The sequence below is a fragment of the Sus scrofa genome, chromosome 6 (assembly GCF_054392235.1).
Source record: "Sus scrofa isolate SSC_HxYL_T2T_F1_AM1 chromosome 6, Sscrofa_HxYL_maternal_Yorkshire_Landrace_v2.0, whole genome shotgun sequence".
Taxonomy (NCBI): Eukaryota; Metazoa; Chordata; class Mammalia; order Artiodactyla; family Suidae; genus Sus; species Sus scrofa.
The window spans coordinates 149,696,015-149,720,551 of NC_139388.1; the positions used below are offsets into that span (position 1 = coordinate 149,696,015).

The 24,537-nt window shown below is 42.3% G+C and overlaps 1 protein-coding gene across 6 annotated transcripts in view; it reads right to left on the reverse strand.

Annotated features, from left to right (window-relative positions):
• Positions 1–24,537, reverse strand: part of IL12RB2 (interleukin 12 receptor subunit beta 2) — a 77,861-nt gene that overhangs the window by 39,332 nt on the left and 13,992 nt on the right. For all 6 annotated transcript variants that reach the window (XM_021093522.2, XM_021093523.2, XM_084958627.1 and 3 more), the window contains 5 exon segments: positions 20,690–20,804; positions 19,419–19,603; positions 17,820–17,962; positions 16,021–16,171; positions 4,665–4,744 (listed from right to left, as the gene is read on the reverse strand). In XM_021093522.2, the coding sequence (XP_020949181.2) occupies positions 4,665–4,744; positions 16,021–16,171; positions 17,820–17,962; positions 19,419–19,603; positions 20,690–20,804 (674 nt within the window).

Below are 24,537 nucleotides of genomic sequence, written 5' to 3' on the forward strand. Positions count from 1 at the left end.
AGCTCCATGTGCACATAGGTATTTCCCCTTTAGACCCATGGCCTGAACCACAATGTCAGAAAGTTTGTGATTCGCTATGATCAAGACAGTGAGAAATGAAGACGTGTATAGAGGAAACTGGCAAGGTTCATGTGGCTTTAACCCGCTGTCATATCTTTTCATACACCACATTTACTTTTTCAAGGTGATTTTCGTCCTAAAGGATACAAGGTGTATTAATGGAAGGAAAAGTGTATTGGAATCATAGATTGAACTGCTTGATCAAAGCTAAGAAAACAACATGCACCTCTGCACGGAAGGAGATGAGAGAGGGAATCTGAGGGAAAGAACTGGTGACCCCCCCCACGAAGGGCTCTGACCCACAAGGGCTCTGACACGCACTGGGGCTGTTCACAAACATTTTCTACCTGTTACCGCATTTTCTGTTTTAACAATACCCAGATGCTTTTGCTGTCATCATAGATTAGGCTTTGCTTTTTGGCTTCAACATAGAAAGTATTTTTTTTTTTCTCTTTAAAAGCAGCTAGGGCAAAAAAATAGTACAGGATATTTTTGAAGAAACGGAGCTTTTAGGAGAAACTAAGGTGTGGGAAAATGAGTAACTCGTGGAAACCAGAACAAAGGTCCTTCACCCTCGACACACTCACATTCGTAAATACACATACATATAGATACATTCACACTCACACACACCCCCTCCCACATCTTCCACCCACTCACACCCACATCCTCACAGCCCTCCCACACATACAAAACCCACACACGTTCACACACGTGCGCTCACACACATACAACATACATCCCCACCTTCCCCCACACAGAGCTGGACCCATTCAGCACCAACGCGTTCTCCTCTAGTCGAAATATCCTGAAAAACGAAAGGTTACCTCCCATTTCCCCAGCTGCAAGAGAACGTGCTCTCTCTGTGTTCACAGGCTGATGGGGTTTTACTTGGGGCCTTCCTTTGGTGCCAAAGCCTGAAATTCCCCTCTGCAGGGGCGGGGTGTCCCTCTCAGCAGGTTTCCCAGTATTGAGCAAAGTAAAAAAAAAGAAAAATTACCCACCACACGCATGACTTTGCTTCCTTTCCCCGGTGAGGTCTGATGGGGCCCCACCACAGAGCACTTGATCTGGCTGCAGCCTGAGGTTTAGACGAGTTCCTTGTGCCACGGGGCTGCCCCAGCAGCTCCCGCACCTGCCTGAGGGTGGCAAGAGGAGTCCCCAGTCGGAGGAGTGGGAGAGGGGTGGCTCCAAACAGAAGGGCAGTATTTCTGCCCAGGAAAGGCTCCCAGAGCAAGCACCACGTTACAGAAATCCTCCCATGGGCACTGGTGCCCCCTCCCCAGAACTCAGCTTCCACGCTTGTGAAACAAGGGTTGGAACTACATACTGCTTAAACCCCCTTCGCTTGAGAGGTCTGGGATTCCTGTCTGGGGTCCAGAGCAGGACTGCTCATCTCAGTAACTCCAGACAGGGTGGCCTCTTTAGGGCCATTGAAGAAGCTCAGGATTCAACAGAAAAGGACTAAGTCCTATAACAAACTTGTAAAACTGAGGACTGGACCCAACTTTTCCTTCTCAGGCTAGACAAGCACTGAAGGTTTTGAAGGTGCCCTGTCAGGACCACCATCTGACACAAGGTTGTAGAAGTTTCTAGTATTTACAGAGGATTGGGGGGGATTTTGTTTGTTTGTTTGCTTTTTAGGACCACATGCATGGCATAGGGAGGTTCCCAGGCTAGGGGTCAAATCGGAACTACAGCTGCCAGCCTATGCCATAGCCATAGCGACGTAGGACCTGAGCTGCGTCTGTGACCTACACCACAGCTCACAGCAATGCCGGATCCCTGACCCACTGAATGAGGCCAGGGATTGAACCCTCATCCTCATGGATGATAGTCAGATTCATTAACCACTGAGCCATGAAGGGAACTCCAGTATTTACGTTTTTGATTTCTTATTCAAGTCAGTTCCAATCTAAACCATCCTCCTTGGGCCCACAATTTTGTCTCCACCAAAGGAAAGCTTTTTTAATGATAAGAGATGCCATCAAGGCATGGGCTGCCTACAAAGTGGAAGTGTCCCTGTTCCAGAAGGTCCCAGCAGAGACATCTGTCTGTCCTCCCTGGAGTGGGAGTGATGCTTGTGAGAGAAAGGGTGGACTACAAGAGCTTTAAAGCTCCTTTGGATTCCAAGACTTCATTTTAGAACCCAAGGTTTGTGAAGATGAGGGACAAGCTCAAATGAACAGCAGAGAGAAATGTGCACATGCCAGCTTGCTCAGCATCACCTGTGGCTAACAAAGAGTTATTTGGACTTTGCTCTGATGCCAGTTTCAGAGAGAAAGCCTAGACTAGAAGAGAGTGAGATGGGACCAGAACAGCATCTTTCCAGATAACTGTAAAGGACATTTTGAGAGAAGAGATCTTTACAGGGGGAGGGATTTTTTTTTTTTTTTTTTGTCTTTTGTCCTTTTAGGGCCGCACCTGCAGCATATGGAGGTTCCCAGGCTAAGAGTCCAATTGGAGCTGTAGCTGCCAGCCTACGTCAGAGCCACAGCAACACCAGATCCGAGCCACATCTGTGACCTACACCACAGTTTATGGCAACATTGGATCCTTAACCCACTGAGTGAGGCCAGGGATCGAACCCGCAACCTCAGCGTTCCTAGTCAGATTCGTTAACCAGTAAGCCACGACAGGAACTCCAGAATTTTGGTTTTAATGTTACTTACTTGTGAAAACCAAACCCAGTAGCCAGGAACTGAGCTGGATTCTTCTACAGTATTCACAAGTTATGGCAGCTCTAAATGTCTTGCTTTAAGAATAGTCTTGCCATTAAAAATGCTTTATTTTAAAATAAATTTTAAGCTGCAGTTTTCATTTCAACGTGAGGAACTTGATTATGACTCACCAAGCTATTTATAGTAATCTCCTCTTCTACCAGACCTTCGTGTGTGAGAGAGAGAAAGGGAAAGAGGGAGAAAGAGCTCATTTCTTAAAAGTGAAGAGATCGCAATTACGAAAATCCAGCTTGCTAAGCCCTTCAGAGACTTTATCGCTCTCCCTCTTCAGGTTTCACGCCCATCAGCTTCATAATTCCAAAACCGTTTATCCACCGTTAACCGCAAGAGGTATCATAAAAGGGATGCAGGTTTTGGGACATAAAGAAAACCTCTTATAAACATGCCCATCAGTAGCTCAATTCAAAGAGTATTTGCTTTGGACAAAAAAAAAAAAAAAAAAAAAAAAAAGAGTACTGGAGTTCCCATCATGGCGCAGTGGTTAACGAATCCGACTAGGAACCATGAGGTTGCGGGTTCGATCCCTGCCCTTGCTCAGTGGGTTAGGGATCCGGCATTGCCGTGAGCTGTGATGTAGGTTGCAAACACGGCTAGGATCCCGAGTTGCTGTGGCTCTGGCATAGGCCGGCGGCTGTAGCTCTGATGAGACCCTTAGCCTGGGAACCCTCACATGCCGTGGGAGCGGTCCTAGAAAAGGTAAAAAGGAAAAAAAAAAAAAAAAAAGAGTAGTGATGGCGCAGAAAGCACTCTGGATGGGGTCAGTCCTGGCTCTGCACATCGTAGGTGGGTGACTCTGGAAAGAACTTCCTCTTTCTGACACTCAGTTTTTTCCCATATTAAGTGGGGACACTAGCATGTACTTCTCAGGGATTTTGTAAGGATGAAGCGAAATGACAATGCCAGCTTCCAGCACTTTCTAATCCTTCTACATGCTGCAATAACAGGAGGCCTCATTGTTTTCCGGAAGGTTGACGGGTCACCATGGTTTGACTACTGTTCCCAAGGAAAGCTGCTTTCTATCTAGTCTTACTCCTATTAGTTTTTACTATTATTAGTATTCCTGAGGTAGAGCCGCTATCTTTCTACCTCATCCATTTTCAAGGACCACAGAAAACATATTTCTAAATATCAACATGCACAACTTTCTTTTCCCCTACAGTGAACAAGTGAGGTGGCATGGTTGCTGCTGGGCATATGGTATGTAGGAGAGGTGGTGGGCAGAGGGGAGACGAGTCAGAAGAGACAGTGTAGTGATGGGCTCAGAGGGTGGGCCTGCTTGGGGATGGAGGGGACCTGGATCCGACCGGAAGCGGATGAGGGAAAGATGCAGTGGTGTGGAGGCAGGCACACGGCCAGAGCTCTCGCCCCTGTCTGGCAAGAGTAAATGACACAGAGTCAAGTATCATGAGGATCTGGCAGAAAAAATGAGCTCCAGCAGAGTCTCTGAAGCCTCATATCAAAGCCACTAAGGAGACAGAAGGTCTTTTTCTGGCCCCAAAACATCGTTCAAATATGTAATTCTCTTCTTGTGTCCATTTGAACTCCATAAAAATGACACAAGGAGTTCCCATCATGGCTCAGTGGCTAATGAATCTTACTGGGATCCATGAGGATGCAGGTTTGATCCCTGGCCTTGCTCAGTGGGTTAAGGATCCAGCATTGCCGTGAGCTGTGGTGTAAGTCACAGATGTGGCTCGGATCCGGCACTGCTGTGGCTGTGGTATAGGCCGGTGGCTACAGCTCCAGTTAGACCCCTAGCCTGAGAACCTCCATATGCTGTGGGTGCGGCCCTAAAACAAAAAAAAAAAACAGAAACCTAAACACATAGTTCTCCCGAATTTTAAGTGGACACTGAAAACTTACCTTCCAGAAAAGATAAATCTGTTGTCTTTTGTAGTCAATGTGCTGTTTCATGTACCAGACGTCTAACATCCCTGTAGGCTCTGTTTTGAAGAGGAAAAACATCATTTCTTATGTGCATATATATTTATACAATATAAAAACTTTAAGTCAATTGGTTATTCAATAAATGATCCTGGAAAAGTAGGATTTTAGGATGATTTCAATTTTCTTTGTGTCCCAAAATTTCCCTTTCTCTTTTGTTAAGCAATGAACATGAATATCTTTGACCACAGAAGTCAGAAAAGACAAGGTTACCTTAAAAACAAATTTTAAAAAATGATGAAGAGGAAATTAGGTTCTTTTTTTTTTTTTTTTTTTTTCTTTTCTGGCTGCCCTGTGGAGTTCCCAGGCCAGGGATAAGATCCAAGCTGCAGCTGCCACCTAAGCTGCAGCTGCAACAACACCAGATCCTTAACCTGCTGTGCTGGGCCCAGGATCGAACCTTTGTCCTAGGGCTCCCAAGATACCGCTGATCCTGCTGCACCACAGCAGGAACACCAGAAATTAGATTCTTAACTTACTTTTTTTAAAAAATAAAAAAGTTTTTTTTTTTTTTTTTTTTTTTGGCAGTGCCTGTGGCCTGCAGAAATTCCAACAGCAGGGATCGAACCCGAGCCACAGCAGTGACACCAGATCCTTAACCCCCTGAGCCACCAGGGAACTCCAAGATTCTGAATTTACCCTTAAGATATGTATTAATAAAATAACCTAAAGAGGAGCTCTCCTGTGGTGCAGTGGGTTAAGGATCTGGTATTGTCACTGAAGTGGCTTGGGTCCCTGCTGTGGTGTGGGTTTGAGCCCTGGCCCAGGAATTTCCCCGTGCTGCAGGCATGGCAAAAACAACAACAACAACAACAACAACAACAAACAACCAAAAAAAAAAAACCCCAAAAAAGCAAAATACAGAAAATATTCTCAACCAAAAAAATAGATATAAATCATAAGGGAAACATTTTTTGATCCTATGAAAACACAAAATACAAATTATAAACTTTGCGTTCATCTCCATTCCTAAACTTATATTGGAATATAATTATTTGGTTTTATGATCATTAGACAATATAAGGCAGTCTATCTCATTTATTTTAATACTTCTTATATCTACCCAAGTGCTTAAATGTAATAGGCTCCCAATAACTCTTTGTTAAATGAAGAATGAACAAATAAGACAATGATATTTATATGATGCTGAAACACAGGCTGAACCAGTGGAAGAAATAACCGCAATCCATAAGACAATGATCAAATATGACTTAATTTAATTTGAGAAAGTCAATCAAATATATTTGAAAAGGAAACTGAATAATCAACTCCTATGTGTAAGTGTTTTGTGTGTGTGTGTGTACGAGTATGTGAAGTAGTTTTATTTCTCCTACTATCAGATTTGTTTTGAGTTACAGCCAGGGGTGGGATCAATAGAAGCAATCCTTGAAAACAGGCTTCAATTGCACCAGCCTAACTTGTGCAACAGTAACACTCAGAGTATATTAGGGTGAGGCTATATTGGGGTTTCTTTGGGAGTAGCAAGTTGCATTTAACCAGATGGAAATTTCCAGAAAACTATGTCCCACCTGGATTGCAGAAGACAAGCATCCAGGGAAGGGAGAAGAGAAAGCAGGAAAGGGAAGGAACACATGTACCAGCACATACTATGGGCAGGTCCTGGGTGAACCCATTCACAGTAACCTCTCCCCTCCTCTTCAGCCCCGTGATGCACTAGGCTTCAGTGCAGTGGTTAAAGTGTGAGCTCCAAGCCATGCCATCTACGGGGTACTCCTGGCTCTGTGGTCTTGGACAGATGCTAACCACGTCAAGCCAGTTTCCTTATCTGTCAAATGAGGATCATAAATCCGTACATCAGATGGTGTGAAAATTTAAATGAATGGAAGAGTGTGCTGACACTTGGTAAGCACTCAGTAAATTTAGTTGCTGTTTTCTTCAATTGAAAGCCAAAGTGCTGAGAAGTCAACCTTGTTCAAGGTTCCAGCACCAATCATTGGAGAAGCCAGGCTTTGAACGCGGCTCTGTTTTATCACGTAGCCCATTGTTCTTGCTCTGCGTCAGGCAGTTGCCTGGCTCTGCGAAGGCTTATGATTTCTCCGTAAAACTTATATCTTCCATTAGGTGAGCCTCTTCCGTGTTCTATTCCCTTTGTCATTTCCTTTTCCTGACTCTCTCACCCTCATCTTTTTTTCTCCTATTTACAAATATTCACTTCTTTTCTTCCCTTTCTCTGCCCAGCGGTGGTAACATTCATGCTTGCAATGAGGACATGGAGGTAAGAAATGTGTACAAAAGACATTCTGGAAGTGCTCTCAATCCTTCAGGACTGCAGCGACCCAGGGGTCAAGCTCTTAACTTTCCTTCTGCTAGTCCAGATGCAAAGAGGAAAAAAAGCACAGGCAACAGAAGGTAAGGGAGACCTGACACTCATTAACCACCTACCAGGTGCCAGGTAATACTTGAACACATTACATGCATGATCTCCCTTAATCCCCACACAATGCAGAGGATGCATACGGTTACACCTGTTTTGCAGCAGAGGACAAGGAGGCTGACAAAGATTCAATGATCCACAAAAATTGTGGAGCTGAGAGAGGAGCCCAGGTCTCACTGTCTGCAAAGACCCTGCTTGTCCATGACAGTTCGCCATGTTGAGCAAAGATCTGAACACTCCACAAACAAGATAATCCAGACACAACCACATGATCAGGATTTGGAAACTCGGGTGTGGTCAGTGCCAAGCCAGCTGATGGGTTCCATGGTGCTCAATGTCTTCAGTCAATTACATATGGGTAAGAAATTCAAAGGGAACACTCACTGCCTCATTGCCACTCGCTGGCCCTACAACCTACCAAATTAAGAGCTAAGAATCAAATTCTACAATCATATTCTCTTTAAAGGATGAATGGCAAATGTGCTGAAATGTTAATGGTGCCCACCTGCAGTGTAAGCCTCTCTGGGAGAGAGATCATTAGCTGAATCTGTATGAATTTCAAAGCGTAAAATTTCAGGACCAGGAATGTCAAACCACTGCTGTTTAAAGCAACTTGAGGGCTGATATTAGAGAGAATCTTTGACCTTCAGCTGTCAGAAAACCATTTAAAGTCCTAACCTCAGTATTGTCTAACAAAAGACAGATAAAGCTATTACAGGCAGGCAAGAAAAGGAAAGCCAGAGGTCCACATAGCCAAGTGATAAATAAAAAACAGATGGGTAGAGACAGTTAAAAATATGAATATTGAGAAATGGAATTTAGGTCTCCTGAGATGTACGTATGTCCAGTGTAAAGGGAAAAACTGTAGGGTTAAAGAGGAGGAAGTCAGGAGTTCATGCTGTGGTGCAATGGGATCAGTGATGTCTTGAGAGCACTGGGATGCAGGTTTGAGTCCGGCCTAGCACGATGGGTTAGGGCTCTGGCGTTGCTGCAGCTGTGGCTTACGTCGCAACAATGGCTCAGATCTGATCACTGGCCCTGGAACTCCATATGCCCACGGGGCAGCCAAAAAGGAGAAAATAAATAAAGAGGAGGGAGTCATCAGCATGAAAAAAGAGGACATCCTAAATTAGGCAAATCAGCCTATCTGACATTGAGGGTTCTTTCAGTTCTAAATCCCAAGATTCCAGGATTCTAAGAGATAACACATGTGGTAGATTAACCAGGGCCGAGCCATGTGCTGCTTCTGAGATTAGCATCCACATCTGAGGCAAGAACGTGGATGAGAGCAATTGAATTGCACATGGAAAGCAATCCTCCACAGAAGCTTTAACAGGCAGTGGAGCGGAGTAGAAAAATCTCCAAGAACAGTGAAAAAGGAGAATTTTACACAAAGTAAATATGCAAGAGGCCTATCTTGAGAGATTTCAAGTAGTGGACTAAACTACCTGAACACATGAGAATATTTTGGTCCGAACCATGCTCCAAGCAGGGCAAGATAGAGATAAGTCATTTACCAGCGAGATTCCTGGATGTCCACTCTTCGGGCTCCGATGCATTTATCTAAAATCTAGTTTTGAATGACTCAAACAGATTGACAAACGTCTAATTTATCAAACACGTTTTTTAGTGGTGGGCTCGCAACTTCAGACATTACCACCTGCTGTGTCTCCATGGGAAATCCTACACGGACTCCCCCAGACCTCCTCCTGATGACTTTCAACACTTGGTTGGCTTTCTTTCCACTTCTTTCTGTCACTATTTTGGGGGGCTCACCATCCACATGGGTGTTCCTTTCCAATGTCTGGACCTGTCAGTCCCTCCACCTGCTCACTTCCAATGATCCGATTCTCTCTACTGATGCCTTTGCCTCACACTTCACTGAGCAGAGAGAAGCAATCAGACGGGGATTCCTTAATCTCTCCGCTGCAAAAACTTTCAAACTTCCCCATCGATTCCATTAGACAGCACCCCAACTGATTTTACTGAGGATGAAGGACCCAAGACCAACCTCATGGGTTCTGGATCCCATGCTTTTGCTTTATCAAGGCTCTCTCCCCCACCATTATCCCTATTCCCTGTATCATTAATTTCTCCCTCTCTGCTGGGACCTATCATCACCTTACAAATATACTGTATTATTTCTAACCCAAAAAGCAAACACAAAAAAGGAATTCCTAAATATCACATCCTGCTCCAGCTACTGCCCAGCATTTCTGCTTCCCCTCATAGAACTTCTTGAAGAGCTGTGAACTGTCACTATCTTTCTTCCCTCACCTCGCTCGCATTCACTCTCAACCAATGCCAGCTGAGATGCTGTCCCCACCACTTCACTGCTCCTGGTTGGCAATGAATGCTATTTTGCATTCATCTCTCTATTCTCATTTCATTGGATTTATTGGCAGCATTTGACACAGTTGACTAGTCCACCATCTTTTTTTTTAAGAGATATAACCTGTTAATATCCAGATCACAGCGAAGAGCCAGTTTCCTAATGAAAGCAGGGATGTTTCACCCATACTAAAATCAACGCAGGAACTGTGTTAGAGTGTTGATGGGGAAAAAGTGAATTGCAAAAGATGACATACAGCATATCATTTTGATTAAGCTCAAAACCAAATAAAACTAATCACTGCTTTGAAATATATTTCTGAAAGCTATGAGAAAAGTATGAGGATGATATAAACACATAATCCAGGAGAGTGGTACCTCTGGGGAAGAGTGACAGGGTAAGAATATATTGGTAATTTTATAGCATTTAAGTTGAATGGGGTGGCTTTGTAAGTGTTCATTTTGTTGTTATGAAAGTAGCTTAAATTAGAATAGCTATAGTGGCAATGGAAGGAATGAATAGATTTTGAGTATGTTTAGGAGAGTCAATTGCTGGTATGAGGGGATGGGAGAAAAGGAGAATTTCAGGAGAATTTCTTGATTTTTGACTTGATTAATTAGGAAAGACGGTGGTGTCACTATAATAGGAAAGATTGACATAGATGGATTTTGGAAGCATTCTGCTTTGCAGAAAAAATTCAAGTATCTGTTTAGGCTTCGTGAGGTTTTAGATGTCTGTTGACATCTAAGTGAAGATATGGATTAGGTGATTGGAACACAAACCTGAAGTTCTGGAGGGAGTCTAGGACAGAAACTATATTCTTTCTATCTCTCTTCCTACCTATCTGGTTTTAGAGCCGTGAGACTGAATGAGATCAGCTGCAAAAAGAAGGGGGCCAGTATGAAGCCCTACAGATTGAGATTAAGAGAGAGATACCCAGCAAAAGAGACCAAGACGAATGGGCCAATGGGGCAGAGTAAAAATCGGAGCATGCGATTTCACAGAATTCAACAGAATTGAGTACTTCCAGGAGGAAATAGCTCTTTTCTCCTACTATAATAACTTTGGAGGCCACTTGTTCCAGATGGAGGAAGGTCCCAAGATGCCCTCTGGACTTTGTAGTTTTTCCTTGGTGATCCCCTTAAGAAAGCGCCCCCTGATGTTTCAAGATAGACTTGAGTCTGAGCACCTGGCATAGTTCCTACTATTCCCACACTCACAGATCCTCCAGAGAAGTATTCTTTTCCATTGACTTCTTTGGGAGGCCTTCATGGAAAGCATTTCTTCCTATGGGGGTGATCAGCATCTTGTCCAATAATTAAACTTAGGTATTTACTTCTTCCAGGGGAGGTGTTAGACTTAGAGGAGGCCATAAGAAGAAAAGAGGGTAGAGACACTCATTGGGTCTCAAACACAACACTTTCCCTCTGATGAAAATGTTCGCAGGTAAATCCCTGTTAGAAGGTAAAGAACCATTCACTCGCATTCCTCAGGCCTTAGGCAAAAAGACGAGATGAATCATTTTTAGTGACATGAAAATTTTGTAAAATTTAAATGTCAGTGTGCAAAATAAAGTTTTGGACATAGCTTTATGTATTTATATGCCGGCAATGGCTGTTTGCATGTGGTCACAGCAAATTTTAGTAATTGCAACAAAGATCACCTGGTCTGTCAAGCTGAAAATGTTGACTTACATGAACTTTTAATGAAAACATTTGATGACTCCTAAGCTAGACTTACTATCTTGCTTGCTAACCAAGATGGTAAAATAACCTCTAGTATTTAATTGTTCACACCTCACCTCTTTTAGCAATAGTTAAAAATCACAAATGAATGAGTAATTGTCTAACTTCTCATTGTGAAAAGGGGTGGCTGCAGCCGGTCACCCTGCATCTTCTCCCTCCTGGGGGTCTCTCCCCAGTCACCCATGCCATCATCATGACGGGGAAGAACTCCTCCTTCCCTGCTCTGGCACTAGTGTGAGTATTTAACACTGTCCTTATTAATTGTCCACAGTTGAGTTTAGCGAGACCAAACATGTAAATAAGACTTTGAAAAATGGTGAATGAACAGACAGAAACACTCAATTGATAATACAGCTCTAAGAAATAGCTCAACCCTCTTTATTGTGGCGTCTCCTCGTGGGTGTCCAAAGAGGTTAGGGGTTGCCTTTCCCCAACACCTGGACATACTCTTGGGCATGTCTGGACACCATGCAGCCCAAACTCAAGAGTATTTCCCACTAGAAGCAAAATACAATTGCTTACTTCCCAGTATGAGGCCTGAATTTGATGGATATGGATGGTGGACATCCTCCCCAACACAGAAGAATGATCTCTGTCCTCCTACCCCTTACTTAGTGGTCAGTTTAAAAGTGTGTCTCATGGAGGAACATAACAAGAGTTGAATATGATGACATGGAAAAGGACTACGTGGGACAAATAATGCCCTCGTTCTCTGCTGGCATGCTATAAATAACGGAGCCCAATTCACCAGGAGATAACAGATTGCTGTTTTGAGTAGCAAAGGCTGCAAAGAAACAGCTCTATCCTAAGTTCATTCAGTTTTAGACAGTAATTTTATTTTTCATTGATTTATTTTTTAGACAGTAACTTAAAAAAAAAAAAAAGCTTACTAGTATTTTTTTTTAATACCACATTATACATGAGTACCCATCTCAAGGGTTAAAAGGAAGAAATGGTTTTTTTTTTTTTTTTAAATTCACACCTTTTAGGTTTACATCAGTTGGTGTTTCATACAGAAACTGATGACAGAAACAGTGGTAAGAGGTGAAAACCATGCAGCTTAGAGTAAGAGAACAGAGATCCTACAACAACCCACAGAAAGATCAAACACAAAAAAGGGAGATTCAGACATTGAAAGGAAGCCAGCAGGGTTTGGTCAGCGTGGTCTATCTCAGAGTCTGGGTTTCTCTCTTTATGAATGCCTGCAATTACTCTGAATAAGCCAGTTCCTTGGTTCAATTCATAACCATCTGCGAGTTCATAGCCATAACAAGTTGCTGCACTCATTGTTATGATAGTGGTTAATTTTATAAGATATGAGAAAGTCACCACCCTGTCTTGAAGGGTTTTTAATTCAACAGGTAAACACTTAAAGAAAAAAAAAAACTTACACATCTCTAAATAGGACATTATCAAGCGTGAGTAGAAATAACAAGAATTTACAAGCCTAGAGTTTCTCTATAGTTTAGCCTAATGTGATATTACTTAAGAATTTCTCAGCCTATTTATTACCGTGGACTTGGCCATAAAATATGGCCCATTTTCAAGAGTTTTATCTGTACTGTGTATAAATAAATTCTAATCCATGAGGTATTTAAAAAATGCATTACTTCGACACGTGTAATAAAAGGATAATGAGTAAAATCTGGATTATTAAAGTAATACACATTTAAACAGAGAGTAAGTGGCTCAACGTTAATTTGAGATGTTTATCATGAAATGACAGAAATAAATTATCATTTGTCAAATTCATTTTCAAAAAATTTTTAAAAATAGAAGAGTGCAATTAGCATAAGAAGAAAGGAAAAAATACTATTATCCTACAATTTACACATTTATTTTATTAATAGCACATCCTTGAAAGTCATTGGGGTATCACTGATACATATCATCAGTTATCAAAAATCACTAGTAGAAAACAAACAAGCCTATCAAAAAATGGGCAAAAGATCTAAACAGACAGTTCTCCAAAGAAGACATACAGATGGCTGAGAAACACATGAAAAGATGTTCAACATTGCTCATTATTAGAGAGATGCAAATCAAAACCACTCTGAGGTACCACCTTACACCAGCCAGAATGGCCATCATCCAAAAGTCTACAAACAATAAGTGCTGGAGAGGGTGTGCAGAAAAAGGAACCCTAGTACACTCTTAGTGGGATTGTAAATTGGTGCAACCACTGTGGAAAGCAGTAATGGAGATTCCTCAGAAAACTAAACATAGAACTACCATTTGATCCAGCAATCCCACTCCTGGGCATCTACCCAGAGAAAGCCACGACTCGCAAAGACACATGTACTCCAGTGTTCATTGCAGCACTATTTGCAATAGCCAAAACATGGAAACAACCTAAATATCCATTGACAGAGGAGTGGATCAAGAAGAGGTGGTACATATACACAATGGAATATTACTCAGCCATCAAAAAGAACGAAATACCAGCATTTTTTGCAACATGGATGGACCTAGAAACTATCATTCTAAGTGAAGTCAGCCATACAATGAGACACTAACATCAAATGCTTTCACTGACATGAGGAATCTGAAAAAAGGACAGACTGAACTTCTTTGCAGAACAGATGCTGACTCACGGACATTGAAAAACTTATTGTCTCCAGAGGAGACAGTTTAGGGGGTGGGGGGATGTGCCTGGGCTGTGGGATGGAAATCCTGTGAAATCAGATTGTTATGATCATTATATAACTACAAATGTGATAAATTCATTTGAGTAATAAAAAAGAAAAAAAATCACTAGTAGCTCACAGAAAACAATGTAACTTAATCATGAGGTTAGTTTACATGCACATTTGTAAGTTTCTTAAATATTTAAATTTTCTAACATTAATGCTTCAAAATCTCCAGATAATAAAACAATGTACTATACGCTGATTATTTTTCCTCTGAGACCAACTAACACAAATTAAGACGTTGTATACCGTAGCACTGAGTGTTTTTGGAAACTAATATTCACATGACTATTTTTAATTTCTCCAAAGATTTAGTACTGACATAAAGTTGTTACAGGGATTTTTGCTTTAATAAAATATTTAATTATACTTCAATAAAAGTGTCTTTCCAATAACTACCGAAAAGTCCAGTAGACTGAAAAATATATTTGTTCTCCTTTTCATAGCTATGGGCAGTCTAGTGCTGCTCATGTGAGCAGTGAGTATCAAAGGTTTAAAGAATTGCAGTGCTATAATATGTAGAGGAGCAAAGATTGCTGGGGGTTAAGTTTTTTTTTTTTTGTATTTTGTGTTTTGGTTTTGCTGTTGTTGGTTTTTATTTATTTTTTTCTTTTTAGGGCCATACTCGTAGCACATGGATGTTCCCAGGCTAGGGGTCAAACCAGAGATACAGCTACCAGCCTACACCACAGTCACGGCAACACGGGATCTGAGCTGCATCTGTGGCCTATACCACAGCTCACAGGAATGCCTGATCCTTAACCTACTGAGTGAGGCCAGGGATCAAACCCGTATCCTCATGGATACTACTCAGATTTGTTCTGTTTGCGCCACAATGGGAACTCCTATTTTTTTTGTCTTTCGATGCACTTTTAAAAATTATAGTTGATTTACAGAGGAGTTCCCATCATGGCTCAGTGGTTAACAAATCTGACTAGGAACCATGAGGTTGTGGGTTCGATCCCTGGCCTCACTCAGTGGGTTAAGGATCTGGTGTTCCCCTGAGCTGTGGTGTAGGTTGCACATGTGGCTCAGATCTAGTGTTGCTGTGGCTCAGGCATAGGCCAGCGGCTACAGCTCTAATTAGACCCCTAGCCTGGAAACCTCCATATGCCACAGGTGCAGCCCTGGAAAGACAACAACAACAAAAAATTATAGTTGATTTACAATGTTGTGTCAATTTCTGCTGTATAGCAAAGTGACCCAGTCATACACACACATACATATATATACATTTTATTTTTAAATGTTATATCTCCAGAGTCTACCTTTTTTTTCAAGATTTTAGCATGGCTTATAAAGCCGTATTACTTTTCATAGAATAAAAAACATACAATGTATCAAGATTGAATGATAAAGGGATGAAATTAATTACTGGTTATAGCTTTGTAGAATAACAATGAGTTACTGAGATAGTAAGTGAAACAGAAATGAAATATAATCAAACATTACTGAGGCATAAGTTTGTAACCAACATGACAACATGTGGCAAACATGAGTAGGACTTACCTAATGTCAAAAATTTCCTAGCAGGAGTTCCTGCTGTGGCATAACTGGATTGGTGGTGTATTGGCAGCACTGGGACACAGGTTCAATCCCCGGCCCAGCACAGTGGGTTAAGAATCTGGCATTGCTGAAACTGCAGCTTAGGTCACAACTGCGGCTCGAATCTGATCCCTAGTCCAGGAACTCCATATGCCTTGGGGTGGCCAAAAAAAGAGAAAAAAACCCTGGCAATATATACATATACATATCTCCCTGGACAGCTTCAAGAATTAAGCCAATGTCAAAATGAGCTTTTTTTAAAAAAAAAATAATGATTTTTATTTTTTCCATTGTAGCTGGTTTACAGTGTTCTGTCAATTTTCTACTGTGCAGCAAAGTGATCCAGTTATACATACATGTATGCATTCTTTTTTCTCACATTATCATGCTCCATCATAAGTGACTAGACATAGTTCCCAGTGCTACACAGCAGAAAATGAGCTTGTTAATTAATGCACTCGTATGTGAGATTCAGTATCAGTGCTTAACAGATTCTATTACAAGAAAATCATTACATCCTCCTCTCTCTCTCTCTATCCACCTCCCTTCCCTTTTTTTGGACACATACCTTTCTCTGGAGTTTGAGTTCTCAATGATTCACTCCAATCACTCCATCTACCCTTCTGAAGATGTGGCTTAGAGGAAATCTGAAATTCATATTCTGTAAAGGGTTTCAGATCCACCAAATCATGTCTTCCTTTGGCATTTGTAGCATTAACCTTGAATCCAACAAGATTTACAAAGGTGACTGTTAATACAAAATTAAAGGTAAGAAAACCAGATCAGATAACCCTACTTACTTTGCAAATCTGTCAACAAGAAGAAATACCAGTGACTACACATGATGTTAACCTGAAACAGTAGCTTCTCATTAAAAAAAAAAGCTAAAAACTCCTAGGTTTAAGAACCCATCTAGGGAGTTCCCATCATGGCTCAGCAGGTTAAGAATCTGACTAGTATCCATGAGGATGTGGGTCTGATCCCTGGCCTTGCTCAGTAGATTAAAGGATCCAGCATTGCTGCAAGGTGTTGTGTAGGCTGCAGATGTGGCTTGGATCTGGCGTTGTTGTGGCTGTGTCATATGCTGGCAGCTGCAGCTCTGATTTGACCCTGAGCAGGGGAACTTCCAGATGCCATGGATGTGACCCTAAAAAGAAAAAGAAAAAAAAAAAAAGAAGAATCCATCTATATGGATGCCAGGAACGATGCTGAAACCAGTTGAAAAACAAAGAAAGATTTTCAAAAGGGCTTTGAAGAAATTTGTTTCTACACTAGATATTACATTTGGTCACAACGAGCATGTGATGAATATTTTAACACAGACATAGAACTGGTTCTAAGCAGAAAAGTTTAATTATATAAGAAAAATTATATACGGAAAATTTAATTACTATACTTCTCTCTATGTGAAACTGACCCTTTGTTACTATTGTAAGCCATTATATTTTACAAATATACTAGAAGGAATCATAATCCTATATTTTTCTTGTAAAAAAATGTAATGCTTGACATTATATCAAAGTGTGAAGCTTTATCTTTGGAATATTTAATTCACATAAGCCTGTTTGAACATTCCCTAATATTTCTCTTTCCAATACGTAAAAAAAATTCCTGAAAAAGTAATAGTGGAAATAATAGCGGGATAGGGAATAGAATAACAAGGAGATATGACTCACTTACTAGAAATAAATTCTAGGAAAATGAATGTGGATTTACAGAAGCCTGTGGCTTGAAACATTTCAGAATCAGTGATCAAATTTTAAGACCTTTATTTCTTTCTTTGTTTTTTTCTAAGGGCCACACATGCAGCACATGGTAATTCCTGGGCCATGAACTGGGTCCAAGTTTTGGCTGTACAACATCAGATCCTCTAAACCACTGCACTGAGCCAGGGTTTGAACCTGTGCCTTCAAGTGACCAAAGCTGCTGCAGTCAGATTCTTAACCCACTGTGCCATGGCGGGAACTCCTAAATTTTAAGATATTTCTTAATAAATAGAAGTATAAATGACCTTCTTGTAAGTCTCAAATGTGTACTTCAAGGCTAAAGATTCTTTTTTTTTTTTTTTGCTTTAATTTTAGGGCTGCATCTGTGGCATATGGAAGTTCTCAGGCTAGGGGTTGAGTTGCAGCTGCAGCTGTCAGCCTGTGTCACAGCCACAGCAACTCAGGATCTGAGCCATGTCTGAGAACCACACCGCAGCTCACAGATCCTTAACCCACTAGTTATGATCCCGACTAGTATCCAGAAGGATGTGGGTTCAAAACCCGCTGAGCCACAATGGGAACTCCAAGGCTAAATGTTCTTAAACTTTAGATTTTGCCTTTATACCACCCTGGTTTTCCCCTTCACTCTCAAGATCATTACCATATTCCAGGATCTGCTGTAAACAGGCCGGTATCTGAGTCGATTAAGCAGCACTAGCCCCTCATCTCTCCATTGCAGGGTACATGTGCTCACGGAGGCATTTACACATTTGATTCTGATGTCCCACGGAGGAAGAGGCCTCACTAGTAACCAGGACAAACAAAAGAATGTGATTCAGTCTCCATAACTGGAAATTGTCTTATGTATTGACATGAGCTATAAAGAGCGGAACAAATCTCATTTCTAAGATGCATGGCTGCCAAACTTGGTGAAAGAAGTCCCTGGCTTTAAGAAAGAAGGAGAGGAGTTCCCGTCATGGCGCAGTGGAAATGAATCTGATTAGGAACCATGAGGTTTCAAGTTCGATCCCTCGCCTTGCTCAGTGGATTAACGATCTGGCGTTGCCGTGAGCTGTGGTGCAGGTTGCAGACATGGCTCAGATCTGGCGTTGCTGTGGCTGTGGCATAGGCCAGCAGCAACAGCTCCAATTAGACTCCTAGCCTGGGAACCTCCATATGCCACAGGTGCGGCCCTAAGGACAAAAATAAAAAACAAAGAAGTTTGATTCACTTCTAAATCATTACGATAATTCTCTTTAATCTATCCTCATGCTTGCCAAATAAACTACCACCACCACTAGTGATAGTGTCGATTCCATTGAATTCAATGGAATCCAATTGAATGAAAACCAATGTTTTCTGAGAAGGCAGAGGCAACTAGTGGGGATCACCTCGGAAAGAGAAGAAACGCTGGTAGGAAAGAGAGCAACAAAGGAAGAGAAGAAAATAAGAGGGAAGGAAGATGGCTAGAAATGAACGGTCAATGTAAAGAGACAGAAGGGAGGATGGGGAGAAGCATGATAGGAAAATGCAAACACCTATGTTCAGACTGATAGCAGTGTGTGTGCAAAGAGGCGCTGTGGGACGAGAGAAGAGAGACACACAGTGTGAGGCTGGCACCCCAAGCAGGCCAGAAGCCCAGGCCTACCTGGCATGATGAGCCCTTGGGAATGCCTGGGCTGGCCTCGCATTCAACTGAGCCAATTATATTTTCTCAGAAATGTGCTGGGACTGGCTCACTCTAACTCCATGCTGATGAGAGGGGTGGAGGTGGGCAGTCTCAGAGCAAGATGCATGGGTACCTTGATACACTTTATTTATAGATTGCACCTGGCTGCTCTAGCCCAGCAGGCCCACATGCAGCCAATCTCAGAACAACGGAGTATCCATGGGGGGGAAAAGACCCCTCTACCACAAAAGGCTTACACTGAGCTTCCTGAATAACGTCACAGGACCCTCTCCTCAGTCTGATGGTGTCATTGGTGGTTGGTACCTTCATGGGATCTGAAGCCAGAGGCCCTTATTCCTCCAATAGAATGATGCTGAATATTCCATTTTCTACAATCTCTCTATAGCTCTAGAGTCATATACCATTTTACTTACATCCAGAAAACACCTATCCTTTGCCTATGCCTATTTGGCCACTTTCCATGAACTACTGTCCCTTCTGAAACAATCACACATAGAACATTCAAGAGATTTAAAAAATAATGTTCACCTGCCAATGACTGACAGCTACAGAACATGAAATAATACGTACCTACATCCAACAATGTGAATGTGCATGGAAATGAAGACGCAGTCCCTAGACTATTGATGGCAGTAACCTGGGCTGTGTAACTAGATTCAGGTGATTCAAGGGGTAGGTTGATTCCAAGGTCCAAAGAGTCACAATAATAATCGCTACATTGCTTCTGCCAAGTTAAATTTTTTGGTCCATTTAATCTGTAAGTAGGAGATGACTGTGTTAAGAAAGATACTTTATGTGCCAATGCCTCCCTTTAGCACAAAAAGACAAAAGGTTCAGATATTTAAAATTATAGACTTTTTTAAAGGTCAATCTTTTTAGATAGGGGGATATACTATGGAATATTTGTATTCTGTGGTCATAAATAAGATCTTACTTCATCCCTCTCTCTCTTTTTTGGTTAGGACTGAGCTTTTTATTTTTAGTGGGGGAGGTGGGGCACACCCACATTATGCAGAAGTTCCCAGGCCATGGATCAAACCCAGGCCACAACAGCAACCCAAGCCATTGCAGTGACAATGCCGGGTTCTTAACCCACTGCACCGCAGGAGAACTCCAGACTGAGGGGTTTTGGCATTCATATGAAGAGTAACCATCTGTATACTATCTGAATTCCCAAAACCCTGGCTAACATCTTGGCTCCTTAGGGCAGACCTAACCACTGTCCAAAAGATCTGTGCCTCCCTTGGCATTTACTGCACAGAAGTGTCAGATCCTAGTACAGAATGGAACCTTGAGCCCCATTTCCTTCCCCATCTGCTGCTCACTTAGGCATAATGCTAACCATTTAATTGGATCTTTGAACGGGATGACAGAATCAACCCTAAGGAAAAGGTTTTCCCAGAGTCTCTTTTTGTGGACTCTCAGGTCTGGCAAAGGTGCTTTAAAAAGAACCTCCTCCAAGGCTAACAGAAAGCTACCACAAAAAAAGAGTCTATTTATACATCAGGACCCCAAGAGTCTGCAACTGCAAAAGAGGAAAGGGATATAATGTTTAAGGGATATAAGGTTTAACCCTACAGGGCAGGGAAGAACACCCATAACATGGCCTTGGATGCCCTGAAGGGAACCCTCGAGTTAGTCCTCAGACCCAAAACATAAGTTCTCACACTTCAGATGAATGAAGCAGTTTTAACTGATGAACGCTAGAATTTTTTAAAGTATCTAATTACCTAGAGATGTCTCTACTGCTTATTCCACCTGGTAAAACTAGAACTATTAGATATATCTAAATGTTATCGAAGACCTATAAAAACAGCTGCAAAAAATATAGCCCCACTCACTGTAAAGTATATGCAGTATATAGATGGGTATCTCGTCCTCTGTCCCAGCTGCAGGCCACTGTCCCACGTTCTCCCTTCTGCATACAAGATACGTTTTGAGGCTGTTCTGGAACAACTTTAAAACGAAAGAGCAAAAGCTCCGATTTTAAATAGCACACAGGTGAGATTTCAATTACATTATTATCATCCACCAACAAGACAGAAACACTTTCTCTATGTTTCCCGTGCCCAGATGAGCTGGGAGCTATTTCAAACTCCGTCAAGTTCAAATTTGCCTCCTAGACATGAATTTCCTCCAGTAACGACAGTAATAACAGTGAACATGGACCAACCATGTACTATATGCCAAGCCCTATGCTAAGTGTTTTATGTGTGGTTATTCTCAAGTAGACATCACAGCAGCAATATCAAGAACGTACTATTATCACCTTCATTTTATTGAAGAGGAAACTAAGATTTAGAGGTTGAGTATCTTGCCCAAGATTACAAAACTATGAAGTGGCTGAATCAGGACCCAGCCTCAGTGTGGCTGACTTAAGTCCAAGCCTTTCAACCACCATAGCTCTACCATTCTCCCTAACAGGGGAACATCCAGTGCTGTCTCCATTATCGCAGGTGATGGTAAGTTTGTTTTTTTAGAATGAAGTCCATTCAAATATTAGAAACCTTTACAAATTAGGGGTTTGCTGTCTCCATTCGCCTGAAATTTGCTGCCAAGGCACTTCTACCCACTGGCCCTAGTCATGTCTTCTTAGGCCATACCACCTAAATCTAATTTCTGCAGTATCACTTGGAGCACTTTATGAACATTTATAAATTAATTCCTTTTGTACATAAGACACTGAGAACCTTCCATGGGTGAGGCAGTGTTAGCTGTAGAAATGCAAAGGTGCATAAGGCAGGCATGGTCTTTTCTATCACAAAGTGTGTATTTTGATTTTTATTTAATTTGATTTGATTGGCTGCCCCGCCGCTCCCCTCAGCATATGGAGTTCCCTGACCAAGGATCAGATCTGAGTCACAGTTCTGACCTACACCTCAGCTGCAGCAATGCCAGATCCTTAACTCAATGTGCCAGGCTAGGGATTGAACCTGCGTCCCAGAGCTCCCAAGACATTGCCAATCTTGTCGCGCCACAGTGGAAATTCCAAGGTGTATATTTTTAAATGAAGCCACGTCATAGTCAAAGACAGAACTCAAAGCTAGGAGTTTCTTAGATTTAATGGACACAAGAGAAAATACTGTTACTCAGTCATTTCATTCCACCCTATTACTGAGATACCCCCTACCCCCATAGGTAGCGGCTTCCTTTGGGTGAGATAAAACAAGAATACCACTGAAGCTCTAGATAGTGTCTGCTCAGAAAAAAGCTGCAATTGATGGAATAAAAAGTTATTTTGTCCTTAGCACACACCACAGACCTGGGGACTGTAACTGCCCATCATGTGACCTTGGCTAAATGAACCTCTCAGAGCTTCGGTTTCTTCATCTATCAAATGCTATAACAAGATATAGCACATACAGTCTAATGGAATAATAAACCCTTTTCCTAGAATAATAGACTCCTTCTTGTGTGTGTATACAGAAATACATACACATATACACATTTATACATATTCTCTATATACCTCTATATACAACTACTAAGCCACATAAAATATATTTAACTTTTCATTTTATGTACCACTTCTTGTTTACCTTAGAGGTAGAAACTGTCTTGCTTCTCTATTTGTTTAGTGTCCTTATTAATATAATTCCAAACTCTCAAGTCAACCATCTGAATCACTGTTCAACATATTCAGACACACTGAGAATTTCATCAGCTTCAGCTGCTTGCAAACCAGTTTCCTGGAGCTTTGTGGACTTTTTTGAGATGGGTTTGCCTCTTTGCCTATACACAGCTATCTTTCTGGAACTGTCAGCCCTCAGTGTCCTGGAAATTCCTTCTCTCTCTCTCTCTTTTTTTTTCCCCTGTGGCTCAACCCTCTTGGCACTGGTTGTTTAGTTACTACACAATTTGGATGAGCTCTGGGCGGCAGAGCTGCACAAGCCCAGGAAGGGGCGGGGAAGAAAAGGTTTAAAGGCCAGTTCTGAAGAACCAACCAACTTTATGACAAGCCCACTCGAGATGGCACTATGGACTACTGCTTATCACAGGGAAAACATGGGCTGCTCACTCTCTCACTAGATAGGATTAAACTCACTACATGGGGTGAAACCAACATTCATTGTGTGTTTTCTTGGAATGACTAGCCTTACTCAGAAAAAAAGGGGCCGCTTTTCCAGTCAGTCCTTCACCTCAAAGGTGCTAAACTTGCTCCTCTGATGCCATTTGATGGTGCGGTTGCCACCTGAGCATGCTGCACCAGCAACACTCCTGCAGCACTGCACAGGTGAGCTGCACCAGGACAGAGACTCCTCTCCATCTTCCTTGATCTCCTGATGCTGCCAGCTGTCACAGATGGCATCCACATGCTCCACATGGCAAAGGAAATGAACGAAAAGGGGTGGCAGCACTCTCAGGCCTCTGAGCAATGATCGGAGATGGATGGAATGGCTGCGGACATCTGCAAGGATACTGACTTCCAAGGTCACTGTTAGCCCTCTTCTTTTTAGAAGAAGCACCTGTAGCACTGGGAGCACCTGGAACTGACATCACAGGGCTGAGGATGGCTGATATGGTATGTCAGTCTAGTAAGATGGTGAATTACCTGGATGAAACAGTCGACTGTTCCAAGGACAAGGGAGGTGAGGACCGGGGGGGGGGGGTTCAGAAAAAAATTCATTTTGTCTATAACCAATGCTTATACTTTCTTTCAAGGGAAATGTGCTCAGCTATTCAGCATGCTGCACAAGTGCAGAAAAGACTAAAACCCATGGAACTGCAACCTTACCGCTCATCCCTTAAGGGCCTCTTTTGCACCTGGTACAGGATTAAGCACTTTGCATCCAAGGAGTCATCTAATCACTACAACAATCTCACGAGGTAGGTGTTAGTATCTTCATGACACAGATGGAGAAACTGAAGCTGAGAAAATAGAAATGATCTCAGAGTCCACTGCTGGCTGCAGAGTTGGAATTCAAAGCCCATGCTCCTTTTGCTACAGCACAGGCTGTCAGAGCTGGGAGTACGTGATCCATAAAAGGTGTGAACAGGAGCCCCTGCACTGGGAGAGGAGCATGAGACCGAGTTCATGCCTCCATACCCAAAATGATGTGCTTGGCCATTTGCTTGCTGTTGTGCTCAATACTTGCGGTGGTCCTCCAGGAAGACTGCCTGGCAGCAACCATATCCTTGTGGGTCACAGAGAAGAGGCTTCCGTCTTGTCTGAAAAGAGTCTCACTGAGCTCTATAGCACTCTCTCGATAACAGGGACCCTGTCCTTGCATCTGGGTCAACCAGCCTACTGCAGCAATTCTTCCTACTATCCTCATGCTTCTCACCTGCCACTTGGGGCTTCCCTGGAACCACAGAGGCACAAGGTGCTGTGGGATTGCTCAGGGCCTATGGTTGTTTGTTTGTGTTTTTCTTTGTCTTTTTAAGGGCTGCACCTGCAGCATATGGAAGATCTCAGGCTTGGGGTCAAATCAGAGCTGTAGCTGCCGACATATGCCGCAGCCACAGCAATGCCAGATCTAGCCATGTCTGCAACCTACTCCACAGCTCACAGCAATGCTGGATCCTTAACCCACTGAATGACACCAGGGATCAAACCCTCAACCTCATGAATACGAACCTCAGTTGGGTTCGTTACCGCTGAGCCACAACAGGAACTCCCGCTCAGGGCCTACATATGCTCACTGGCTCGTCAGGCTGGCCCTTCAAAGCTGCAGGCTGCAGGCTGCAA